This window comes from Tachypleus tridentatus, chromosome 13, assembly GCF_004210375.1.
Source record: "Tachypleus tridentatus isolate NWPU-2018 chromosome 13, ASM421037v1, whole genome shotgun sequence".
NCBI classification, from domain to species: Eukaryota; Metazoa; Arthropoda; class Merostomata; order Xiphosura; family Limulidae; genus Tachypleus; species Tachypleus tridentatus.
In genome coordinates, this window is record NC_134837.1 from 132,752,410 (window position 1) to 132,777,729 (window position 25,320).

Sequence of the window (25,320 nt, forward strand, 5' to 3'; positions counted from 1 at the left end):
CTCATCTACTACGTCTAAATTAAGGACTGGTAGAGCAGAGAGTCCTTGACCAGCTTTGTTCGTAATTCCTTAAACAGTTTTGCCATTCTTATTCAGACTTATTTGGGGCTGTAACCCTAAAATGCCCTCTGTTTTATCATTGAAGAAAAAATATTATTATTTTTTTTGGTACGATAAGTTAAATACACCGAGATAAGTCGCTTTATGAAAAGTTTGCACCAGCGATCTCTGTGTGTTAGGCTTATGAAAAGGCTGGGATTGGAAAGTAAGAATTATGTTGATATTTTATAAGACATAACATACTAATGTAAAACTAATGCATTTTGAAAGGTTGACGATAACTAGTGGTGTTAAAACGGTAATTATAAAATTCTGCAAAACTGAAAACGTTTTTTTAGACTAGGAGTTCGGACAGACTATAGAGTGCAATTTAGTTTTAACTGATCTCGATTCTGAAGCGACGTATATTCAAGTTATGCTGTTAATCACAGTGTAATTGTAAGTATTAACTATTATTATATATTAATTATAACAATAATTTAAGTGTTAATGTCAGTTAGTTAAAACCACTTCAGGTTGGAACATTGTGTTCAGTCTTCCAACCAACGTTGGAAAAAATAATTGTTGGAAAAGGGTTACTAATACCACAATGACGCGTGTGATGGAGGGGCTGTCATATGAGGAGAGATTGAAATCTTTCAAATTGTTTTATGTTGAAAAAAAGAAGAGTAGGGGGATGTTATTGAGGTGTTCAAGAATGTAGAACTGTGGGACAAAATTATAAATTTTGGCAGTGTAGGAGTCATCTTCAGCTAAGACAGTTTCATTTTACTAACGGTGGTTGGCTACAACATCCGAAGAGAGTGATCAAGAGAAAACTTGATAAATATATGAATGATAAGGGCTGGCTTTAAGTTGGTGGTGTTTTTTTTAAATTAATTTGGAGGATGGAATGACCATGATTGACCTCTAAGTCCCATTTTTCTCAAATGTTATTATGCCTATTACCCTGGCATAATCTAATATTCAGGCTTTAGTGATATTCTGTTAATTAATATAACTTAAACATTGATATGTACTTTTAATTTTAGTATTTTTTTAATAGGCTTATTGTTTCATTACTGTTAATAGAAAAACAATTCAATCTCATGGACTATACATTTAGTGTGATTACCTTAGGTCAGACCTGGCATGGCCAGGTGGTTAAGGCACTTGACTCATAATCTGAGGGTTGTAGATTCGAATCCCCATCACACCAAACATGCTCGCCCTTTCAGCTGTTGGGGCATTATAATGTTATGGTCAATCCCACTATTCATTGGTAAAAAAAGTAGCCCAAGAGTTGGCAGTGGGTGGTGATGACTAGCTGCCTTCTCTCTAGTCTTACACTGCTAAGTTAGGAACAGATAGCACAGATAGCCCTTGTAGTTTTGTATGAAATTCAAAACAAACCAGAATCACAGGTCATTTATGTATGTTGGCTTCCACGACCTAATCCAGTGTATTTAGCCATCATATGTGATATATATATAATACTCATAGTTCTACTCATTTTACATTGTCTTAGGACAACAGAGTTCTGAACAGTCACATGTATGATTATTGTCATTTGAGAGCAATTCTAAACATTTTGAAGAGACTTTAGATTTGCTTTTTCTGTGCCTTCTCTTTAGTTTTCTGAATTTTCAGACCATCTATGGACCACTGGTGACTGTTCAACTTTCAAATAATATCTGGTTCTTGAATTTTGGGGTTCTGAGGTGGAATTTTTAGCTCACCTGTATAGGTCCGTATTCCCTGATAGGACAGAATACGTCTATGTACTTACAATTCAACTTTACTGTTTTGTTTCCTTTCACTTCACTTTGTTAGAAGACTCAGAATCACCAGTTTCACTGAGGATGAGCTGAATCTATTGTTAACATACATGTTGGTTCATTTTTCTCCTGGTTGTTATTGAAATTTTGAATTTCATCAGTTCCTATGGGGGAAGTCATAGTTTGGCCCCTATGCATTAGTACTCAGTATAAATTCTGTCTATATTTAAGGTTTTCACTGTTTAGTCATATCACTAGCAGTGTTGGTGATTATTGTATACCTTCAAGAACTATGGAGGCTTGATTTCAAGAATTTCTGGAAATTTGATAATCTTAGCCACCAGCCCAGAAACACTGGAGGTCCTTGTTTTACAATTGGTCATTAATTTCATGTCATCCATACTATTATTCATCCAACCTGTAGGGTCTCTTGATTATTGGGATGTAGGACTTAGTTCAATGGTTATCTGAGTCTGGTTGGTCTGTGGGTTGTGATAGAGTTAGGCTATTTCTTCAGAGTTTTTATTTCTGCGAGGTGTTAAGCCTATGATCACAGGAGATGAGTGTTTAGTCATTGATTTTTCTTTACCTATATCGATGCCTAGATTCTCCATGGTTCACAAGTTAATCATTACTCAATCTGTTTTTATTAGGTTTTTCAAATTGGGACTGTAGGTATCCAACTTAATTTGTAGTTGTCTCCTATCTGCACTTTGCATTAGTGGTGGAGTATCACCATTATCAGGGTTAATGGTGCATAAAGATCAGACACAACTGTTTTATGTATAGGCTTAAAATTGTACAAGTTTCCTCATCTCCTTTATTGTGTTGTATTGTGCAAACACCATTACTTGAATAACTGGTTGCTGCTGGCCACATCTCATCAATTGTTAAAGCATTGCATTCTACTTCTACTTTCAGATACAACCCAGGCAGGCTTTTTGTTCAAGACTGAGATGTCTATTCTTGCTCTATTTTAATATTTCATTACTTTGAATATTTTTATTTTTCACCTCATCTTTCAGTCAAGCTCAACTGTCTCCCATCCTGCTTAATGCTATAGAGTAGGATGCCACAATCTTCCTCATCTCTCCTTCTATTATTGCGTGGATGGTTCTTTCTCTTCTGACGGTGTGAGCATCACTAAAAATCCCTTGTTCCATTGGGATGAGAACATAAACAATCCTTTTATTGGTCTTTAAGAAACCAAGGATTGTACACATCTGCTTCCTGGTTTACACAGTTTCCTTAGTCAGGTTTTCTGTGATCTTGAGTTGGGAAGCTACTGAAAATTGAGTTCCCCTACTACCACCTTGTCCAGAGTTCCATTCTCTTCACAAATGCATTGCTTCAGGGATGTGGTACCTAAATTAACAGTCATGAATTCCAGAGTATGCATGAATGACAAAGATTCCATATACAATGCTTCCATCCTTCTTGTTCTTCAACAGGCAAGGTTTCGAGGTTTGAGATTCTTAAAGGGTAAATCATCAGGTTTTACTATTCTGTGGTGGTGTCTTATGCTTCTCATCAAGGAGGCATATGAATTATGGTTCCTTATTTTTTAATTTTGAACCTTTTTTCTCAAAGTTAGTCTTATCATATTCTGCAGGTAATTCCTGTTATAGCATGTCCATTGTCTCAATCCAAACAGATTCTCCTGACAGATATAGTAGATTTTGCATTGCAAGGTTCAATTGGATTGCCATCATTGTATCACCCAGCTACTGGGAATTTGGTCTTCAGTACTTCTTCTTTGGGCTTTGGCAATAGATGATTTTCATCAGGACAGGATTACCACTCTTAATCTTCTGTCCATTTTTTATATTACCTAGAGTATGAAATATGATTTGTTCCAGTCCATTGTCTGATACTGTTGATCATGCCAGATTAGCAGCTACACTAGGATTTCTACTTTTGCCATCCATTCCAGTCTCTGTGGAAGCAGCTGTGCCATATGTAGTGCACCTGGCTATCTAGAAACTCGAGCTTCTGGCATAGAGGCTATATTGTCTTTCCCATAATTTAATAGTTCCCATAGTTTAATTTGTAAGTTTGGCATGTATCTGGGTCACTTTCTGCTTAGTACAAAAGTCACTTTCTCAAAGGTAATGTGATGCATATGAGCAATGTTGTATTAAGCCCTTCTCATTCAATGTGTCAGCCACAATTTGTATTTTAACTGGGCTCTTGGATAGAGGTCTTTGCATATTCCACAATCACCAATGTTTACAGTGGCCTTAGAGACCATTTTTTGGTTATTGTAACTACATATGTTTGAGTCTCCAATACCCTTCTGATTCCTTGCATCATTCTAGTTTTACAGCAGGTAGATTGAGATTACATGTTCTTTTTCTACACTTATTTGTGTCCTGACTGTTATGTGCCATATATCCCTTTCACCTGCATGTTTATTTTTCATAGCTACTAACCTATTGGCATCACTGGTTTGAGTGACTTGAACTGTTTGTCCATAATGCACTTTCTCATTCTTTCTACATCCTCAAACCACCTCTCAGTGTGGATTCCTATGTGTGGTGAAGGGACCTACCAGAGAAGGTTGTGTTCTTTCAGTTTACCTCCTTGGGATTTAAACATTAACCTACATGTTTGCCATGTGTGGCGATTCATGAAGGGGAAGAGAGAATCTGGTGGTTGAGGGGTCAAATCCTAACACACACTATTTGTTCTCTCTACCTGACTCCTGAAGAGGTCTATAATCAGTCAGACCTTGATGCCCTCATTGTGTAGTTACCTTCCCCCTTTTTACTATGGGGGGATTTTAATAGACATAATCAACTCTGGGATGGTGCTAGTATTGATGGGAGGGGTCATGCTATAGAGTATATGCTCTTGGACAACAATCTGTCTCTCTTCAACACTGGTTCTTATTCCTATTTTCATGTGCCTAGTCAGTATTTTACTGTTACAGATCTTTCTATCTGCTCTCATTCACTTTTCATTTATTTTTCTTGGAGGGTCAACAGTATTCCATGGGGCAGTCATCATTTTCCTATCATTTTGAAAGAGACTGGCTGTGGTCATTGCCATCCAACCCACATGCTTCGATGGAAGTTGAACCAGGCTAACTGGCCTTCTTTCACCACTCTCTCAGAACTTGATCCTGCCATCATGTATAAGCCATTGATAGGTAACTGTGTGGCAGCAGTAACTGACTGTATTGTTCAGGCAGCTGCTCAGTGTATTCCTAAACCCTCAACACATTTCCCACAGTATTTTCGTTTTTGGTGGAATTCTGCCTGCTGCATGACAAGAAAAGCTCAAAAATGGGCTTGGGATACCTTTTGTAGGTATTCCACATTTTTAAACCTCATTGCATTTCGTCGGGCCCATGCAGGTGCTCAGCAGGTCAGACATGAAAGTCATATGAGACAAAATTTTAAAGGTTAGTGGCTAGTATACTTCTGCTCCCCTTTCGATCTTATTCTCTGATGGTTAGGAAGTTGCTGGTGCCCAGAACATTATCAGTACCCTCGGCAAAAGCTTTTTTCATACATCTAGCACTTCTGCTTCATTCCCCATCTTCTTAGCCATCAAAGCAGGGGCAGAACAATCACCTCTTTCCTTTTGGGATGATCATCTCTGTGACTATAATTGCCACTGGTGGAACTTAAACTTACTCTTCATTGGTCTGGCAGTACATCAGTCAGACCTGATGATGCTCATTACAAGATGTTGCACCATCTCTCTCCTGCCTCTCTTGATATTCTTCTGGTTCTTTTTTACCAGATCTTGTAGGAGAATGTTTTTCCTGATGCTTGGCATCATGCTATTGTACTTTCTTTTCCTAAACCTGGGAAGAATCCCAAGATACCTTCCAACTATCACCTAATTGCTTTGATGAGCTGTCTTTGTAAGATCTTAGAGAGGATGATTAATGCTAATCTTGTTTGGTTCCTTGAATCAAACAACCTCCCCTTACCCACACAGTGTGGGCTCCGAAGGCAGCGCTCCACCAATGACCACCTGATTTGACTTGAAACATCAATCAGAAAAGCCTTTCTCGAGCAACAACATCTTGTTTCTGTATTTTTTATCTTGAGAAAGCTTATGATACAACATGGAGATATGGCATCTTGCAAGACTTCCACTAGTATGGGTTGCTTGACAATTTATCAGTTTCCATTAAACATTTTTTGATAAACTGGCAATTCCAGGTCCATGTGGGTTCAACACTTTCCCATTTTTTCCCACAGGAACTTTGAGACCCTCAGGGCTGTGTCTTAAGTGTCAGACTTTTCATTATAAAGATTAATGCCATCAATGGACAACTACCTCCTACAGTTACAAATAGTCTCTTTGTCGACTTCCACATTTTGTGTCAGTCGTCAAACATGAGGTATATTGAGCGGCAGCTACAGGCTGTCCTTAATCATTTGCTGATGTGAACCACAGCAAATGGTTTTAACTTTTCTCTCTCCAAAACTGTTTGCATGCACTTTTGACATCAATGGAGTATTCACCCTTATTTTGAACTCTGTATTGGTGAAGTTATGCTTCCCATGGTCCCTGAGGCAAAGATTTTGGGGCTTATCTTTGACCATAAGCTGACCTTTATTCCACACATCAAATTGCTACATGCCAAGTGTACAAGGGCACTAAACATCCTCCATCTCCTCTCTTCCATCTCTTGGGGTGGATCGATATTCCATACTAAAAATCTGTTGTGGCATTATTCAATCAATACTGGACTATAGGTCTCTGGTCTATGGCTCTGCCAGGACCTCGGCCTTGAAAATGTTGAACCCTGTTCGCTATTAGGGGCTTTGGCTCTGCACAGAGGCCTTACACACTTCTTCAGTCCAGAGTTTGTACATGAAGTCATATGAATCCCATATGTACCTTAATCATTTGCAATTGCCTTTAATGTATGTATCTCCAGATATGACCTTTCTTTGAATCAGAGTTCTCTTTTATAATGTCTTTATTAGCCAGATTGAATTGCCCATTGGACGTCGGTTTGTCAACAATACCTTTATCTCGCATTATTTGCCTTATCTGATAGTCTCTTCATCTAAAGGTTTTTGCTTAACCCCTGTAGCTATTGTACCTATTTCTGCTAGATTATCCAGAGGGGTGAGTATTTTTATTTCTACCTTTCAGGGTCCTTTACCTTGGTTTCACAAAATCTCACCCTGTGGCAAGTGTTGCTTAGATGTGTGCTTTTATGAAACCAATTCTACTCTAGCAACCCCTGTTTCACTATAATTGCTACCAGTTGCAACAGGCTCTGTAGAAATGTAGTGTTCCATAAGGCCACCTATTAACTCATCAGGTGGTATTACCATATACTGTACTGTCACTCGTGGACTATAATGAGTAAAGCTAAAAAGGATCTTACCCATCCCTGGTAATCATCAATTTGCTTTTAAAAATTTAAGGAAGTTGGTTCAGCTACTGCACTGTTTCCAGAGAACTGTTCCTCAAGATTTTCAAATATGCATTACCTCTCTAATTCTACTAGTGGAGCTGGGACATCCTTATCACAGACAGTTTCTAGTCACTGGGGTAGTGTACAGACACTTTTTCTGTAGAATATTTGAATGAATTTCCTCTACTCTAAGAGAAGAGGGTGAACTTGGAGGTCCTCCTATCCAGTTTCCTAGATGTTTGTTTGTTTGTACCAGTGACACCAGTCTGAGTGGGAGCCTACTCATAACACCAGTTTAGGTCTGATGCTTAGCTATCCAGTTAGGGTGTGCATGGCTGTTCTTTTTGATCAGTATCAGTTCAGTATATTTTTCATTATGAAAGAAGGTCCACTATTTCTTTATAGGTTTGAGTACAGAGTAATCCATCCTTGTCCTTTGTTCAGAATAGTCTTCACATTGTTCTCCTCATAATTCCAGGGGCAAATGGAAGGCTTCTTATCTGCTTATTTGGGGAGAGAAGATGAATGTTTATAATTCCAGACTGAATGAGTTCTGTTCCTTTGGTTGAGTAAGGCATGCACAATCCTGTCATTCCACGCTTGATTTGCATTTTGGGCTTCTTCATATAGAAGAGGTTTGTTCTCTTAGGTATTGCTTAATATCTCATTGTGATCTTGGTGGTTTGGAATGTATTGCTGTATGGCTACAGGTTGGGATCCAATCAATATGTAATTCAATATATAATATTGTAGTATAATTGCCCTAGCCTCTAGTATAGGATATAGGTACCAATACTTTAATTCCAACTCTGAGTAGTGGAACCTTGGCTACCTGCTTGGGGCTGGTCTGTAGTGATGATTTCTCTTGATTAGCTTTGTTCAGAGTGAAGAGTATACCTGTTCTGGATATAGTGTGGCTCCACTCTATTCTTGATACACTGATGAACACTACAGATGCATTCTATTTAGATATTCCCCTCACTAGCCCTTCTACCTTTTCAGTATAAGATTCTAACTATAAGTAGGAGTGGAGGTAAATATGTTTTGGAAGTTAACATTTTCTCAAATTAAAAATGTATTTCCAACAGTACTTAGCTCTTCTGACACTGTCCTGCCCTTTTTTTCCCACTAAGAGTTGGTGGTTAGAGACCGAGATAGTATCAGTCTCAAAAAAATAAAATTATCTGAATGTGCTTATATACAGTATCAGGTTAGAGAGTGTATTGATAGGTAGAAAGTATCACAAGACAGGTATGACCAAGGCCAATTGAGTGGGTTATAAGATATAGGAGCAAGCAAGAAAAAATCAGACTAATGTTTATATGGGCAAAGAAGAACCCCTGGTGGTTGAATAATAAGTGTAAGGGGTAGTGAAGGTAAGTATTATTGGAAATATTTTCAATTTAGGAAAATGTTAACTATCTTTGGTCACAACTAAAGGAGTACAGATGTACCATGCATTCCTGATCAGGAAAGCCAACTAAAAAGCAAAGTTGAATTACTTGGGAATGGGATATTTTGATCCCTATTTTATTGTTAAGTTGTAGTAACAACATTTAAAGCAGTGTGAACATTGTAGTAAATGTTGTAACATTTTGAAGTGATGTTAGATTATTTAAACTATTCACAACCCTCTGTAAATAATATTTTAAACTGTTTCTCATTAGGATCAGTGAATGTATCAGTTGAACTCTTGTTAAAAGTAATTTTTTTAGTAAAAAAAAAAAAACTGAAAACATAAATGAACTATGCAGTTATGTTTTTATTTTGCAAAGGTTGAACAAAATTAAATGTTTTTGTTCTGATGAAGACAATTGTTAATTTTTAAAATTTATTTTGTTGTTTTAAGTTGTAACTATATGCATGTATGCCTAAAGGTCATTTAAGTATTAGTAACATAAAAAAAAAGGATAACAGAAGTATATTTGATCTATCAAAGTCACCCGGCAAAGAAACAAGTTCACAATAATGTAACCCTTCACATTCATAGATTATCTTACAATTCAAGTACTCAGGATTATATTTCCAACCCTATCTTTCCACCATTGCAACAACTCCCCATAAACAGTTTATTCAAGTCCATAACAATTTTAAATTAGTTTACCTGTAACTCAAACAGAAACAAGCTTTGTTCTTAAAGTCCCTCCCCTTCTTTCTCCATAGGCTTAAAATTATTAAAAAACTAGTAATTATTGTAAGTGCACGATATTGTATGTGGATTATCATAATTGGAATTTATATGCAAAAACGGCTCATTTGGGCTGATAAAACACTTTACATAGAAGAGCGAACAACGTTTCGACCTTCTTCGGTCATCGTCAAGTTCATAATTGGAATTGCACATTTGTTGCAGATGGGAATGCATTCTGCAGCATGATTGAAGAAAAGAATCTTGTTTTAATGTTATATGAGTTGCACAAGCCATCAGTGCAGTGCTTTGTTGCTAGTAGTTAAGCAAATAGATATTCACTGAAAGTTACGAGAGTTAATTATTTCTTTATGCAAATCATTCCACATAAGGTCAGATGTTTACCTTCTATTATATAACTTAGTTCAACATGCTATGCTGATAATGCATTTAAATATAAAAGTACCCTATTTACAATGTATTCCAGTTAACATTTCAAATAAATCAACATGGCTGCTACGAGAGAAAAACGTGCCAATGCTGGGAACCGTATGTCTCGTATCTTAAATGAAGAAGAAAAGGATGACTTCTACCACACTACCTATGGAGGTTTTGAAGAAGTAAGTTCTCAACCTTATTAGATGGGTTACAGTTCAAAAAAGACCATGTCCTCATGTTTGTTGCTTTCATTGAGAACTTTATTCAACTACTGTTATATGAATTTGTCATTAAGTTTAGTATCAAACTGTAGATTATAATTCAGATTTTCATATTATACATTATTTAATTTCTTAATTAAAATGTAAATATTTAAACAAACATTGATTCTTGCATTCTCATGGTATATTAAATGCAGCACTGGTTTAAATTAGATGTTTGTGATGTCAAAATACATACAAAGTCTGTAGTTTTGTAAGAATTAGGAACTCAAATTATCAGTATTTAAAAGCTAGAATGTAAAAGAAAAACCTATCTTTTCTGTGTGATATTACTAATGTACTGAATCAAACACAGTGCCTGCCCCCCACTCACCTTCTTTGGTATTTTGAAATGGTCTCTTGTATATACACAATTTTATATACGACATTAGTAACCAGTTGAAAGCTCAGGATGTTTTGCAAGTGGATTTCTCAGCAATTTTCAAATATAATAACATTGTTTTTTTCCTTTCAAGACAAACCTTTGTGCTGGTAAGTTGAGCCTTTTAGCCTGTTTGAAATTGTTTTCTTTCTTTTTTTTAACCCATTTATAGCTCCATTACTAAACTAGAGAAATTATAATGGATTTCTATGGTATAAGGATAGTAACTTATTTCGTTTCATATTCTTAAGGTGTGATATTTCTTAAGGCTTAGCAGCCTGTGACAAGCAGCAACCGAGTACAAAAGTCATAACTAGAAAAGAAAATTGCTTACTTTACTTCTTTTTTATTGTTCTGTATTTAAAAAAAAATAGGTTTAAAATCTTGTTTGTAAATAGCAATAATGTATATACATATATAATGTATAATAACTGAAATGTGATTTGTATTTTACTATATATTAGTCCACTTAAATACAACCAAGACAGGTTACTTTGTGAAGACTGAAGGTTAATTTTGTATTCTCCGATACAATAACATGAGTGCACATGTGCTATGCTATTATAACTTCTATCTTGGCCAGCAATAACTTAAAGTCAATACAATAAAAATAACAAGTATGTAAATAAATGTATAATGTTATGCCATTTAAATTATTTTGATTAAACATCTGTGTTTTTGAGTTATAATTTGTAATCATTCTAGAAAGAAAAAAACAATTTATATTTGTTTACTAATTTTTAATGGTGGTTATAAGATTGGTAAGATTTATTGAATACATACAAAAGTTCGAAACTGATAGTGAAAATAACAGATAAAATAGAAAGATTTGTTTTAAAAAAAGACATTTAATAATTATCTGGAGGTTATTAAAGTTTCACATGTGAAATTTGAACATTTTCTCGTGCATAAAAGTATTTTTAATAGTAACATGAAAATTATTCAGCATGTTGCCTTGACAACATTCTGAAAAAAATTATGACAAAATCTTTAATTTAAATATCTTGCTACTTAATTTAAATACACATTTGTTTTTGTTTTTTATGAAAACCTTGTAATATTTACTAATAATCTGCAAAATATGGTAAATATATGGATACACTGTCAAAAAGCATAGTATATTTACTCATGGATACCTTTGTGGTTACAAGGTGGGTGGATTTCACCCAATCCATAATGAAAGGGTAAATAGTATCTCCAAGTTGTGGCTTCACTTTTTTCTTGTTACATTATCTTCATTTGAATACAGCTTGGGAAGTGAATAAATCACGAGAACATTCCATGAGCTGTTACTGATTTGTTTATTTGCATTTGTCTGTCTTACCTCAGATAACTGTTTCATAGCAGGAGTAATAAAATAAAACTGACATTACCTTCAAACAACTAATAATAATATAATTCTGAGAATGTTATTTTTGAGAGCTAGTGACAGTGTTATTCTTATGAAAACTATTGTTATCAGTATCTTTCATATGAAACTTAACTTCAAGTGATGACATATTAGGGAAATTTATTGTAACATGAGAGAATTATGTTGTTACAACTAAGTAGAGATGAGTAATTCAAATTGACTTCTTTAGAGCAGCTTGTGGTAATTACAAGTTGAAAGTATGCAATAAAATATTTTATTTTAACATGACATTTAAACTGACCATCAGTTATATGAAAAAAATAAAAAGGAATTATGTGATTTATTGTCTTCAGGAAGAAGGTGATGTAGACTATCAGTCTGAAATTGATGAAAGTGATGAAGTGGATTCAGATTTTTCTATTGATGAAAATGATGAAATGGTATCTGACCAGGAAGGTGAGGAGGAAGGCAAAAGAAAAAAAAAAATTGCCACCAGAGCATACAAGGTGACTAAGCTAACAGAAACTTCTATTATCTGGCAGGTTTATAAAGTTAAAAATTTTCAATGACAAAAAAAATAATAATAAAATATTTTCTATGACTTTTTTACATATTTATAAGTGAAACTGCAGCTGAAATTCTGAATCTATAATTATATTGACTTACTTTGTGTGGCTTTTTTCTTTTGTTGTGACATTTAATTTTTTAGGAAACTTTAACAAAGCTTTAAGTTATTTTTTTCTGATGTGTACTGTTAAAGAGCTCAAAGTCTACAGGCATTTGATCAGGTTACAGTTCATTATTGTTTGTTTAATTGCTGTTAATTATAGTACCTAATTTAAGCTGAAGTAACTAAAAGATACACAACATGCAAAACACTTTCAGATGTCAGCTGAAAACTTATATTAGAAAGTTTATATTAAAGCTACATTTACTCTTCCAGTGGCAAAAATATCACAATTCATTTTATATATATATATATTACTTAAGCTCTCTACTTGGAATGTCCCAAGCAAAAAGTTTTAGCTAAACTGAAAAACACCTTGGTAAGTATATATTAAAAATATAATGTTTTTCCATTTAAATGCCTTTACTTGCATTTCTATATGGCATTGTGGTCCAAATTTGTTTTTCTCCTTGTTTTCAAAAACTTTTTTTCAGTTTTTCTGTAATTCCTCCTGCTTATCAAATTGTGTTATCCCTTTGAAGTAATGGACTGTGCAAATAACCTTCCATTGATAAATCAGTCACAAAGGTCAAACTACATGTGTTGAACAAAGAAAGTACTTTTACTAATGCCTTTAACTAACCATCAAAAGTGTTTACTTCTATGGTAAATCCTACATGTTTGAGGTTGAATAGGAAGTATGGACCTCCCATATCAAAGATGATAAAGTTTCGTGGTAACAGATTAACCAGAAACAAACAGTTGAGTGAAGAGAAGACTGGTATGCTTAATAACAGTACAAGTGAACCACTTGAGTTGCCACAAGTTGTTGCTATGCAAAGTGCAGATACCAACTCTGTGACTTCAACTTATAAGCAAGATTCCATGGGGCAAAATGCTTCTAAGCAAAAATTTGGACATTTGTATACTTCTGAAGAAACTCCATCAAAGAAAAGAAGAGATTCCACAAGATATTTTGCAAAGTGGTAGTTTGTTGATATGGGCATTCTGTTAGAAGTAATGAATAAATTTTGTCACTGTTCATGTGGGCAAAAGTTGTGTTTAAAAGTTACCAATAGAAGTAGGCTTGCTGCTACTCTAAAATTTGCAGAGGAATAAACTGGCATAATGAAAAAGCTTATCATATAAGTAGAAAAATGAGAAAGAACTCATATGCTACTAACAAGCAATTAATGCAGAGAAGTATTGGAACAAGCATTCCACATCTTTTTTGAGTGCCACTGAAAAAGTTGTTGAAGAAGAACAAAAAGATGGCAAAATTATTGAAGCACCTGTGATGTGTGGTGGTATCTGGCAGAAACATGAGTGCTCTTCCTTACATGGTGTTATTATTATTCTTTCAAGTGAATCTGGGATAATCATAGACTATAAACCACTAAGCATGTACTGTCATTCCTGCTCTTCAGTCAAGAGAAGAACAAAGGAGAAAGAAGAAGATTATAGAGTTTGCTTAGCAAATTATGATGGTTCCACAGCTTTAATGGAACCAGTAGGATATTTTAAATACTTGAAAATGAAAGAGGCTTCAGATACATAATGTATATGAGTGACAACAACAATGGATTCTTCCATACAATGAAGGAGTCAAGACTGTATGAAAATAGAATTGTAGAGAAAAATGAGTGTGTATGATATGTTCAGAAAAGTCTTGAAAGAGCTTTGCAAAATCTTAAGAAAAGAAAAAATGTAAATAAGATTAGTCAATGATGGCATTGGAAGGCTCACTGATAAGGTTATTGAGTCTCTGAAACTGGTACAGGAAACATATAAGCTCACACAAAGGTGATCTGGAAGGAAGGCAGAATACAATTTGGGCAGCTTGATACCATAAAATATCAAACCTCAGCACCATTTGTGCTCTACTGGTGAAGATTCTTGATGTAAATTTGAAAAAAAACTAAGGCCACCAGCTAAGAATGTTCACATAAACGTTTCATGCCACAGATTGTAGTGAATGTTATCAAGTTTATGTGAAAGGTCATCTAGTGATGAGCTCTTAACAAAATCTTTATACTGCATCGCTCAGAATGCTAACAAATCCTTAAACCATGTAAGATGAAATTTTGTCCCAAGGACACCTTTGTTGATGCAAAATGTAGATAATGATCTGCTACAGTTGATGTCAGTACTTTCAACAATGGTCCCCTGTTGGTAAAGCAATAAGTCTATGGATTTACAATGTTAAAATCAGGGGTTTGATTCCCCTCAGTGGAATCAGCAGATAGCTTGATGTGGCTTTGCTATTAGAAAACACACACACATACTTTTGATAATGAAATGCAGCCAAGGAAGAAAGTATAGGAGTTGCTAAACATCATTAATGGAAGTTTTACCAATAAATCTTTTGGTAATGTGGAAGATAAGAGGTTATGAAGCACAAAACAAAAGTTTCAGTGAAAAGAGTAAAACAGTGAGAGATAATAAGAAAGACCAAAGATGGATTTGAGGAGTCTAAGAAAGATAAGGAGGATGAAACTTATTCTTCAGGAGCTTACTGAGATCCAGAAACATACTGAGGTTGTAAGGTTTACACATTAAATGGTGTGTTACCTTTTTCAACTAGACAAAAATTAAAGTGACAAATATCACCAAATTTTTAAGTGTTCTTTAAAATCTGACATAGACATTTTAGTAGTGATTTTTAATTCATAACTTCAGATCTATTGATGCTATAGACTTCACAGTTAACTGTAGATTATTAATGCATCTGTAGTGGGTACTAAAATAAAGTGGACAAGAGATTTGATTTTTATTAAATGATGTAGCATATGTTTTACTTAGGTCATACTCTCTTGTGCTGTAATTTAATATTGAACTTTTCAGAGTTTCCCTCAGTTCAGACTAATTCTTCATATACCATCAAAGTATGGACCTATTTTTAGGAGGGTTCAGTCACATTTGTAGAATTTATAAGGAACATAGATGTTTCTTTTGTATTTCTTTATTTTTATAATATTGAAACTAACAGGCATTGGAGTTTGATTTTTACCACCACTCATAAAAGCTTTATATCAAATCTACAAATATAGTCATTGTTAATGCATTAGTTAATTATTGCACAATATTTTATCATAATGTGCTACATGTACCATTTTTTGGCATGTATTTCTTGCTTCTTGAAGCATTGATAATAACAAAATACCACAATATTTCAATGTGCAAATTAGCTACAGTGGTAATGTGTTAGACAACATGTGTCACAATATTTCTTTGTATCTATTTCAATATATTCTTATACAAAAACATAGTATGAAGATGTTTTTCATATAAAAAGGCCAGAAACTACATAATGTTGTATAACTGGTATATACTAACTTAACTGTGTTGATCTCAAGGCAAAAAATCTTAATACTGGACAAAACTTATCGTCTTTTCATGTGTATATTTGAATTAAAATTGTAGTTATTGTATTAATGGATTTACAAAACTTAGTCTAGGTATAAAGAAATTTTATTTATCAAAATTAAAATTATGGTAGTTCATAGGCAGGTTACTAGTATTTCTTTTCAAAGTCTTTGCTGCTTTTTCTTTTTGTCTTATCTTAGTCAGTATATTTAGTTTGAAATGTGTAAGTACATTGATGAAATACTGTGGTGATATATCCAGTGATAACCTAGTTAAAACATACTGTTTACAAAAAGGTGAATATCAAACAAAATGACAGGTGAAATTAAGCACTGTATCCTAAAGAATAATTATTCTTTATATAGCTATAATAGTTCATTCTCAAAGTAGTGGGATGTACAATCTGTATGTGTATGCATAACTTGTTCAAGTTTTTTATCTGATATTTCTCATTTTAAAAATATATAAAGTTAAAGACAACAGCTTTTTTTTAAGAATTTCTGATTTGTTCATCCAACATTATTAAACCAGTTGGGTCTCATCATAAGCCATTTTTAACATGTTCGTGGCCTGAGTGATTTCTCTAATTATGCTGTTGGAACTTAAAGCTTCATTGTGAACTCCATCTTAGATACTGCTACTTTTATGGTTTTATGTTATGTTTCATGACAGAATGGCTGTATTGACAGCTTTCTCTTGAGTGCACCACTGGTGGTACATGATGTCCTGTCTTTATCCATTTCAGCTTTGTCATGTGTCACTGGTAGTGCATGCTGTGGTTTAAAAAATAATAATCAAATGATCATATGTAATTTTTTATTATTTTTAGAAGAATTATGAGTATTTCACAATTTTATTATTTTTAAAAAAGGGACATCAGATAAAATAATTCCCACTGTGGATGACAGTAGTTCTACTCTTATTATACTAGTTTTCATAACATTTTTTATTTATGAAAGATGTCTCAATTAGTTTTTGTTATTTGCTTTAATTACTTAAAATGAAATATTTAATGCCAATCTTTATGAGTAATTTTAAAATAGAAAGTGATTAAATCATGTGCATTTGTTTTATTTCAGTTTTCCTTTCAGCATGTCATCTGATCTCCACTAGTGGTACATGATGGAAAGCATGGCTTTATTATAGCTGTCCATGTAAAATAATCTAAGGTAGGACTTTTCAGGTATGAGGTCCAGTTGTATCTTATGGGTGCTGTGTACCACTGGTGGTGGCACACAATGTCCTGTAGGAGTTAATGTACAGTGAAGTTTAGACTAAAGACAAGAATCAAGATTCCACATAAAAACAAAATCACCACTTCATACCCATGAAAATGCATGAGGGATTTATTTGATATCTTATGTGTTTTTTCCCTGAATAGGAACCAAAGAAAACTGGTTACAAAGTAAAGAGAGAAAGTAAATCCACTGCAGCAGAAAAGATTTCCAAGAATGATCCAAATATAGGTATGTAGTATATGAAACCATTTAGGTACATAGCAAAAAATGTTTTTTGCTGTATTAGTTAAACCAGTCTTTCCAATCATGAAAAAAATGATTTACTGCTAAAATGTAATAGGGAGCCACTTCTAATTTATCTTTTTTTATGAAATATTTTTTGCTTGTATGATTTGTTTTTGTACACTGTAACCACAAACTTGTTTTGCTTGTGGTGAGTTTGGTAAGATCAGTGTAATTTTATTTCTATGTCTGTATGTTTAATTATATTTGAATATAAATCATTAGCAAGTTCTGTCATTGGTCCAAAACAAAACAGTAATCTGTGATTGGCTTTTTTAAATTGTCCAATCCAGTTGATTTGTCCAATAATTGTGTAACTAATTCACAAACATTTTTCTTTAATAATTTATTAAAGATGTGATAAAATTAGCTTTGAGATGAAGGAGTATAATGCATTATACAGCAGTACTATATGACAATAATTGTACTGTACACACAGTCACTCAGTAGGTGAAACTATACAGTAATATTTCTAATGTATACAACGTAACTTATAAGAGAAAACTATGTGACAATACTTGCAATGTGTATAAAGTAACTCGCAAGGTAAAACTGTACTACAGTATTTTCAGTGTACATGCAGTCGTTTGGAAGGCAGAACTATATGACAGTAGTATTAATTTTTATATATGTTTGTATTGAATCATTTTACGCTGTTTAACAATTATATCTGTATACTTACTGATATCATAACACTGGGCTTTTGTTTTCTTTATCCAGTATATTACTAGTTGTTGGAGGTGATTCAAAATATCAAATATTTTCCTCCTTTCTGTATAGATTTAAAAAAAACATTTATTTTGTTGGTGTATAGAATATGTTGTATAGATATCTAAAAATAAGTTGTTTTACAATTTTGATGAATACTTATGTTGTGTTTCAAGTAGGTGAGGCATTGCAAGTCATATTTGCTTTTTAATCATATGATGAGTAAGTCAGAAAGGAAACAATCGAACTAGTTTCCATAGGTAATAAATTGGATTTTGAGTAACTATTTGAAAAAAGGATAAGAATCTTGGATTTCTGTGTGTCAGAACGCAAAAGTGTACGACAGTCAACACGACAAAAAATGGAAGCCGCAAAGCATCGGCGAGAAAAGGAAGAAGAACAAGTTAAGAGGAAGCGAGAACATCGGCTCAGCAGAGGTACAGAAATGCAGTACAACATGACACAGGAGGAACTTCTTGCAGAAGCCAAAATAACAGAAGAACAAAATCTCAAATCCTTAGGTAAAACAGAAAACTCCATATCATGGAACCCCAGAATTTTTTTATCTTTTCAGAGTTACTGCATCAGACCTTCCACATGTTTTCTTTTGATATGTGTTTTACCCACAAGTATAAAGAGTAAAAAACAAGGAACTTTTAAGCTAATATAAATTTACACCAAGACTATTCTGTGATAAAAGTTTTCTTGAGATTAATGAATGTATCTGGTATTATGACCCAAAGTATGAAATTAATTTTTTACTTATGAAATTTCATAAATTGGTAAAACAAAATTTAAAGGGACAAAGAAGAACTTGTTAGACCATCAAGGATGTCCCTTCCAGCTCCCAACTATAATGACCCCTTACTGCCTATGTATTCATCCAGTTTTTTTCATGAACTTGGTTAAATTTTCTACCTCCCCATCATTGGAGGCAGCTCATTCCAAAAACCAACCACCCTGCTTGAAAAGTAATACTGTTTAAACTGCAGATGACTCCTTCACTGCCAAAATTTAAATTTATGGTGGCCCCTTTTTCCTTTGTTTTTACTGCTACACACAAAAAAATGTTTGATAGATCTATATTATCAATACCATTAATATAAACACCTCATTCAAATCCCCTTTAACTCTTCTCATCTTCAGGGAAAACAGTTTCAGAGATTTTGATTTTTCCTCATAGGACAATCCCATCATCCAAAGTATTACCCTAATAGCTCTTCATTGAACCTTTTCAACAATTCAACGTTTCTTGAGGAAGGAAGCCCAAAACTGTACACAGTACCTCTAAATGAGGCCTTACAAGTGATCTATACAGTGAAACAAGAATATCCCTTGTTTTGTATTCAGTGTTTCTATAGATGCTACCCAAAATCTTATTAGTCTTGTTTAGATGACTTAAACGAATTTTCAATCACAACACCAAAATCTTTTTTCAACCACAGTATTTAATGTTCTTCCATTTGAATTGCACAAACCAATATGCATCATTTTATGTTTTGGATAGTTAAACATCATCTGCTAGGTATTGGTTCAATGTATCAAGTGATCTAACTCTCCCAGTAAGTGTGCAATATCTTTATTACAGACCCCCCCCAAAAAAAAAAAAAAAAAAAGTCTTAATGTTATCAGCAAGTTTCTAAATTTTGTTAGTAATTCCAGAGTCAATATCATTAACATACAGACCCTCCCGAGTCCCATTGTTTGTTACTGTAATTAAGTTAGATTTATTGCTACTCTCCAGCTAATTTTCTATTCAGTTTAATAACGTTTCCCTCACACCTACAGATTTAATTTTTGTAACAAGTGTTTTGTAAGGCACCTTATCAAACACTTTCTGAAAATCAGGGTAAATCAAATCCACATTATTTCCTTCATCAACTCTTGCAGTAACATCATCAAAGGGTATCAGAAGATTTGTTAAACAAGACTTTTCCTGCTGGCTATTTAACACTATATTAAGCTGCTTTAAGTGACTCTACAATGTATCTTTAACCACACTTTCCAAAACCTTTCTAAACAACTCATGTAAGACTAAGTGACCTATAACTATGTGGCCAATGTTTTTCACCTCCTTTAAATATTGGACTAACATCAGCTAACTTCCAATCTTCTAATACTCTTCCATTACTAAATGACTTATAAAAAAAAAATATTAAGTAGCAGTTCCTTTAAAACTCTAGGATAAAAGTTGCCTGGTTCCAGTTGACTTTTCAGTTTTTAGGTTTTTCAACTTTTCTCTTACAATTTCAAAACATAAAATGATATGTTTTACACAAATATTTTCCCCATATATTAAATGCTCTGGTTGAGGTATAATACTTGTATTTTCTTTCATAAAAACCAAAGAGAACACATAATTTAATAAGTTTACCATCTCATCATCTTCCAGGATCAGCTCCCCAGCATCATTTTTAAGAGGCCCAATCCCCATCTTGACATTTTACTCACCCATCATAAACCTATAGAATTCCTTCTTGTTTAACTCTCCCAGCCAACTCTCTTCCATGTACAGTGTTTGTCCTCTTAACTACATTTTTAATTAGCTCTCTTGATTTCCTATAGTCCTTCAAGTCCTCATTATTTCCAATAAGTTTAAATTTCTTGAATTTATTATGTTTATTCATAATATGATCTCTTGAAGCACAATGGCTTATTCTGCTTCGTTGCCCTTGTTTTTCTACAGGGAATATGTATGCCCTGTATACATACCAATGATTTCCTAAATTCTTCCCATATCTCTTCATAATAAGTTCATTTTGGTTACTGAAGTGCAAGTTTGATTGGATAATCTAAATATCTCTACCTTGCTTAACTAGTGAAAATTAACAAACTTATCCAAATAGAAAAATTACTGGATGTATAGTTTATTTCTTAATTGGATTTTGTAAATGTAATTCAGTTTTAAAATGTTTAGAATTGATGGTTTTTATCCCATCAACTATTCAGTTAAGGTAATAAAGATTTCAAATCAGGCTTTCAAGAAATGAAACATCCATTATAATAGATAGTTGTTTTCTAGAATCATATCAACGTTTGGAGTTGGAAAGAAAGAAGACAAAGTTCATAAAACATACCTATAAGGGTCCAGTTATACGCTATCATTCAGTCTCCATGCCCCTAATTGAGGAACTTCCTACTGTTGTGACCACTGAATCTAGGTAATGATTATAGTTTTTCTTTTATACACATAATATTTGTTTAAAATCTTTGTTCAGTCATTCCCAAAGTTAAGGTGATTGAGTAATCCTTAAAAAATATTTTTTTTACCTTAGGGAGAAAATGCCCAATGCTTTTTACAACAAATTTTATTTCAGTGTAATAGTTATATTGCTAAAGTTATTGTTTCAATGGTAAGATGGTTTAGTTAACAGTATGTATATGAGTAGAGTCAGCTTGACTGTGCTTTTAAACACAATATAACCATATGTATATTTTTATTGTGCTTTAAATCATGTAAGCTTGAGTAAAGTTAGGGTAAATAATGTGTTACAGGCTCCAAATAGTTTCACATCTGTTTTCATATATTTTTATTGTGCTTTGAATAGTGTAAGCTTGTGTCAAGTTAGGGTAACTAATCTGTCACTTGTAACAGACAGTTATAGTTATTTTAAAATAAATAACCTCAGGCTTCTAACAGTTTTGTATGTGATTTCATATAATTTTATTGTTTTAGTGCACTTTTGAAGCAATTGGATGAAGTTAGGGTAAACAATATTGAGTTATACTGAGAACTAGAGTGCATTCCTCAAATTAAATTTTTATATTATTGATTACTTTTCTATTGTTCTGGCATTTCCTGAAACACAGAATGTCTTTAAATTGGCAGTGAAGAGTCAGATGATTGGTTGATAACTTTGACATATAATGTATAATAACATGTTGAATGATACTCTGTTAAAGGTTGTGGAGTATACACTGAACCTTACTAGTGCATGTAAGGTTAACTGATATAGCATTTTACCTATGAATGGCAGTTACAAGTGGTTGACAGCTATTACTATCAACTGTTTTTTTGAACTATTGAATAAAGGGAAAGCAGCTGGCTGGCAGCACTCACTACCATCTTGTATGTACCATGATATGAGAATCACTGTATTAATAAATTTATGGAGCTGTTGATTACAAAATACCAATAATTAGAATCTGATTTTAAAATTTAGTTCTCAGAAGATAAGTAGTTTTTAAGATTGATTGGTTTTGGTTTTTTTAATGTGTTATTATTATTATTATTATTACTCTGACATTTTATGTAATTTTCTTGCTTTTGATGTAACAAATATGCTTATAGGCTGTGAATCTAATTAAATTAAGCTTTTGGTTGAATTTAAAATTGTTAAAAATATACATAGAGCTTAGCTTAGTTTTATAGCCAATATGTGTTAAAAGTAAAATTAATGTAATATTAAAGGTGAGACTGGGAGTTTCATGATTAACTTAGAGGATCATTGGCTTCCTCTTTATTGGCTTAATTTAAAAATTTATGCAAACATTCATTTTGTTTTTTAAATATTGTTTCATTAACCCTTGAATGCATCTGCTCCTAAATGCACATGGAATTTTTGCAAACCATATGCTGTATACAACACACTCATTTTCTCCTATTTGAATCAGACCCTATATGGCAAATGAGCAGCCAGTTGGTTAAAGCAAGCATTAGCAATAAGTAATTACAATGATGTTATTTCAAACTTAACTATTGTTACTTTTGTGAAGTGTTTTGTGATTTATATTTTTAATATTATCAGATAACAGCAGTAAAATCTGTTATGTTTTTTAAATGTATTCAAAACCTTGTATTTTACTTCAATCACTATTTTGAGTTGAGAATTTTGTTTTGATGTTTTTATACCTAGTGAACAAGAGAATTCCAGCAGAGGAAACTTTTCATCATCTCGATGTTCTAGGAACTTCATCTCCTTCACAGATGAAGGTATTTTAAGAGAATATTTTCCGTGCAAGAAACCGAAACCAGTCACACGTAACGTGTGCCCAATTACCCGTTTACCAGCTCGTTATTTTGATCCTGTCACTCACATTCCATATGCCAACCTACAAGCTTTCAAATTTCTTAGGGAGGCATATTACCAACAGCTAGAGCAAAAAGGTGACTTACGGCAACCAGAAGTAGCAGCCTGGGTAGAGTGGCGTAAGAAAAATAAACCACCTCCGAAGCAACCCTCTCAGACACCACAACCAACAGCTAGGTCTACTGTTGGTAAAGAATGAAAGTGGTGAACTTTGAACATATTGATGTGATACAGTGGTACATACTTTTGACATTGTAGAGTTTTGAAAAAGCTACTAAGTGACCTATATACTATATTGATTGGAGTAATGCAGAAGTGATGATGTATTTTATCGCAGACAAAAATTAGCAAAACCACTGACATTAATATTTTTGATGTCTGTACTGTGGTAGCATGCAGAATGACTTCTTTCTATTGGAAATAAAACTTGATTTTACAAGAAAGTTTCAAGAAGTGAGATGAATTATTTTCTTAACTGAACTTCTACTCACTCTCGTGTCATTTTCATTAATAAAGAACATATATTTGGTGTCGTTGTTTTACTATAAAGAAGATCGGAACTTAATGTCACAAAGTGGATTTTTTCATTTTAAATTTGCATTTAAAAACATTTTTAATACGTTTACATTATCTGGAACAATTAATTTCCACGTTATGTAAGCCAGATGTGGATAAAAAAGAGAGCAAAATCGTGTAATTTAATAACTAATTTATAATTCAATATGATATTTCAGTTATTGATTTTAAAGGCAACCTGTTTTTACAACATAGAGGTGAATTAGAAACTGTAACATATTGCTCAGATATTCAGTCTAATACAGATTTTACGTACGAGTATAACGTATGTTAAAAGTAACAAGAAGATATACCCGTACTGGTTTATTAGAACTTCTATTTCAGATTAATTATCTGTAATAATCAATACAAGCAAACATTACAACTGACTAACTTGTCACCATAAGGCATTTGTAGAAAAAGTGTACTTGGATATAGGTTCCATCATACCGACCATTTAGTCCACCCATTACCCCAAGGTAATGATACAAAACTTGAAAAAGAATCGACTGGCAAACTGTAACTAAATTTCTTTCAAATTTTGTTACATGGATTTACTTAGTTGGGCAAATTGTTTCAACTTGAAGTGACGAAGAGCAACAATTGTATATTGATTTTGCATGATCGCCAGGAGTCCACATTCGTCTGCCATCTAGTGAGGTAATTGAGAATTACTGAAACGCATGTAAAAGAAATTCATAACGTAAATGGTAATGATTTAGTCCATTACGCGTGCATGTTAAACTAACAGCAAATATAATAATAAAGGAAAATTAGATGAAATGCTGACAGTTTTAATAAGAAAATTAATTGCAATTTCACTTGTCATAAAACATAGGCTTATTGCATTTTTAAACTATATTGTTAATCTAGTCCATAAGGAACAAAAGTGTTATGACTAATCTTACAACTATGATTTGTTGAATATGTAATTTTTAAATGAAAATCTGCATTTCTGCTAGCCTCCTTTAATATAACTCATGCTTTAGTGTTATCTGTAGTGGTATGTTCTTCCACATTTCTTAATATCTTGTATACGTTAATTACATAACTGCAGACTGAGTAAATTGAGATAAATGTGATTAATATGTTATTGGATTAAAGTTTCCACACATTTACGAACGAAAACATGTAGTTATGAAATTAACATAGCATGCCAAAACGTTTGAAATTGTTCCTGAAACAAGTACGTAACCCTGAAGCCGCGAAATAATAAATATAAAATAGTAACTCTTCAAAGTCAATAATCTACCCTGAATTTATATCGCTGTGTTTTAATACATATAAATTCTGTACACTATACATTTAACTAAATAGGCCCTTGTCAAATATAACATATTAAAGGAGGGGAGGGATTCATTGAGACTTCTGCATGGCCAAGAGGTAAAGACACTTGACTAGTGATCTGAGGGTCGCGGGTTCGAATTCACGTCACATCAAACATGCTCGCCCTCTCAGCCGTGGGGGCGTTATAATGGTACGGTCAATCACACTATTCGTTTGGAAAAGGGTTGGCGGTGGGTGGTGATAACTAGCTGCCTTCCTTCTAGTCTACACTGTTAAATTAGGGGCGACTAGCGCAGATAGCCATTGTATAGCTTTTCGCGAAATTCAAACCAAACCTGTTCTGTTCATTGCAAGAAAAAACACTTTAGTCCTGTTTATTTAAATTATTATCGCGTTGTGATATACAAGCATTAGCTTTC

At 33.4% G+C, this 25,320-nt stretch overlaps 1 protein-coding gene across 2 annotated transcripts; it reads left to right on the forward strand.

Moving 5' to 3' along the window:
* On the forward strand, positions 1-23,502 carry YL-1 (Vacuolar protein sorting-associated protein YL-1). 2 transcript variants are annotated; one of them, XM_076479476.1, is made up of 7 exons: positions 1-265; positions 9,825-9,957; positions 12,122-12,274; positions 17,183-17,267; positions 18,356-18,550; positions 21,052-21,186; positions 22,882-23,502. In XM_076479476.1, exons 2-7 carry the CDS (start codon positions 9,847-9,849, stop codon positions 23,256-23,258), a joined length of 1,056 nt encoding a protein of 351 aa, XP_076335591.1. In that variant the 5' UTR covers positions 1-265; positions 9,825-9,846; the 3' UTR covers positions 23,259-23,502. The 2 variants fall into 2 exon arrangements, with proteins under 2 accessions (XP_076335591.1, XP_076335592.1); XM_076479477.1 differs by having other exon boundaries at positions 3-498.
* Positions 23,503-25,320: the final 1,818 nt, after the last annotated feature.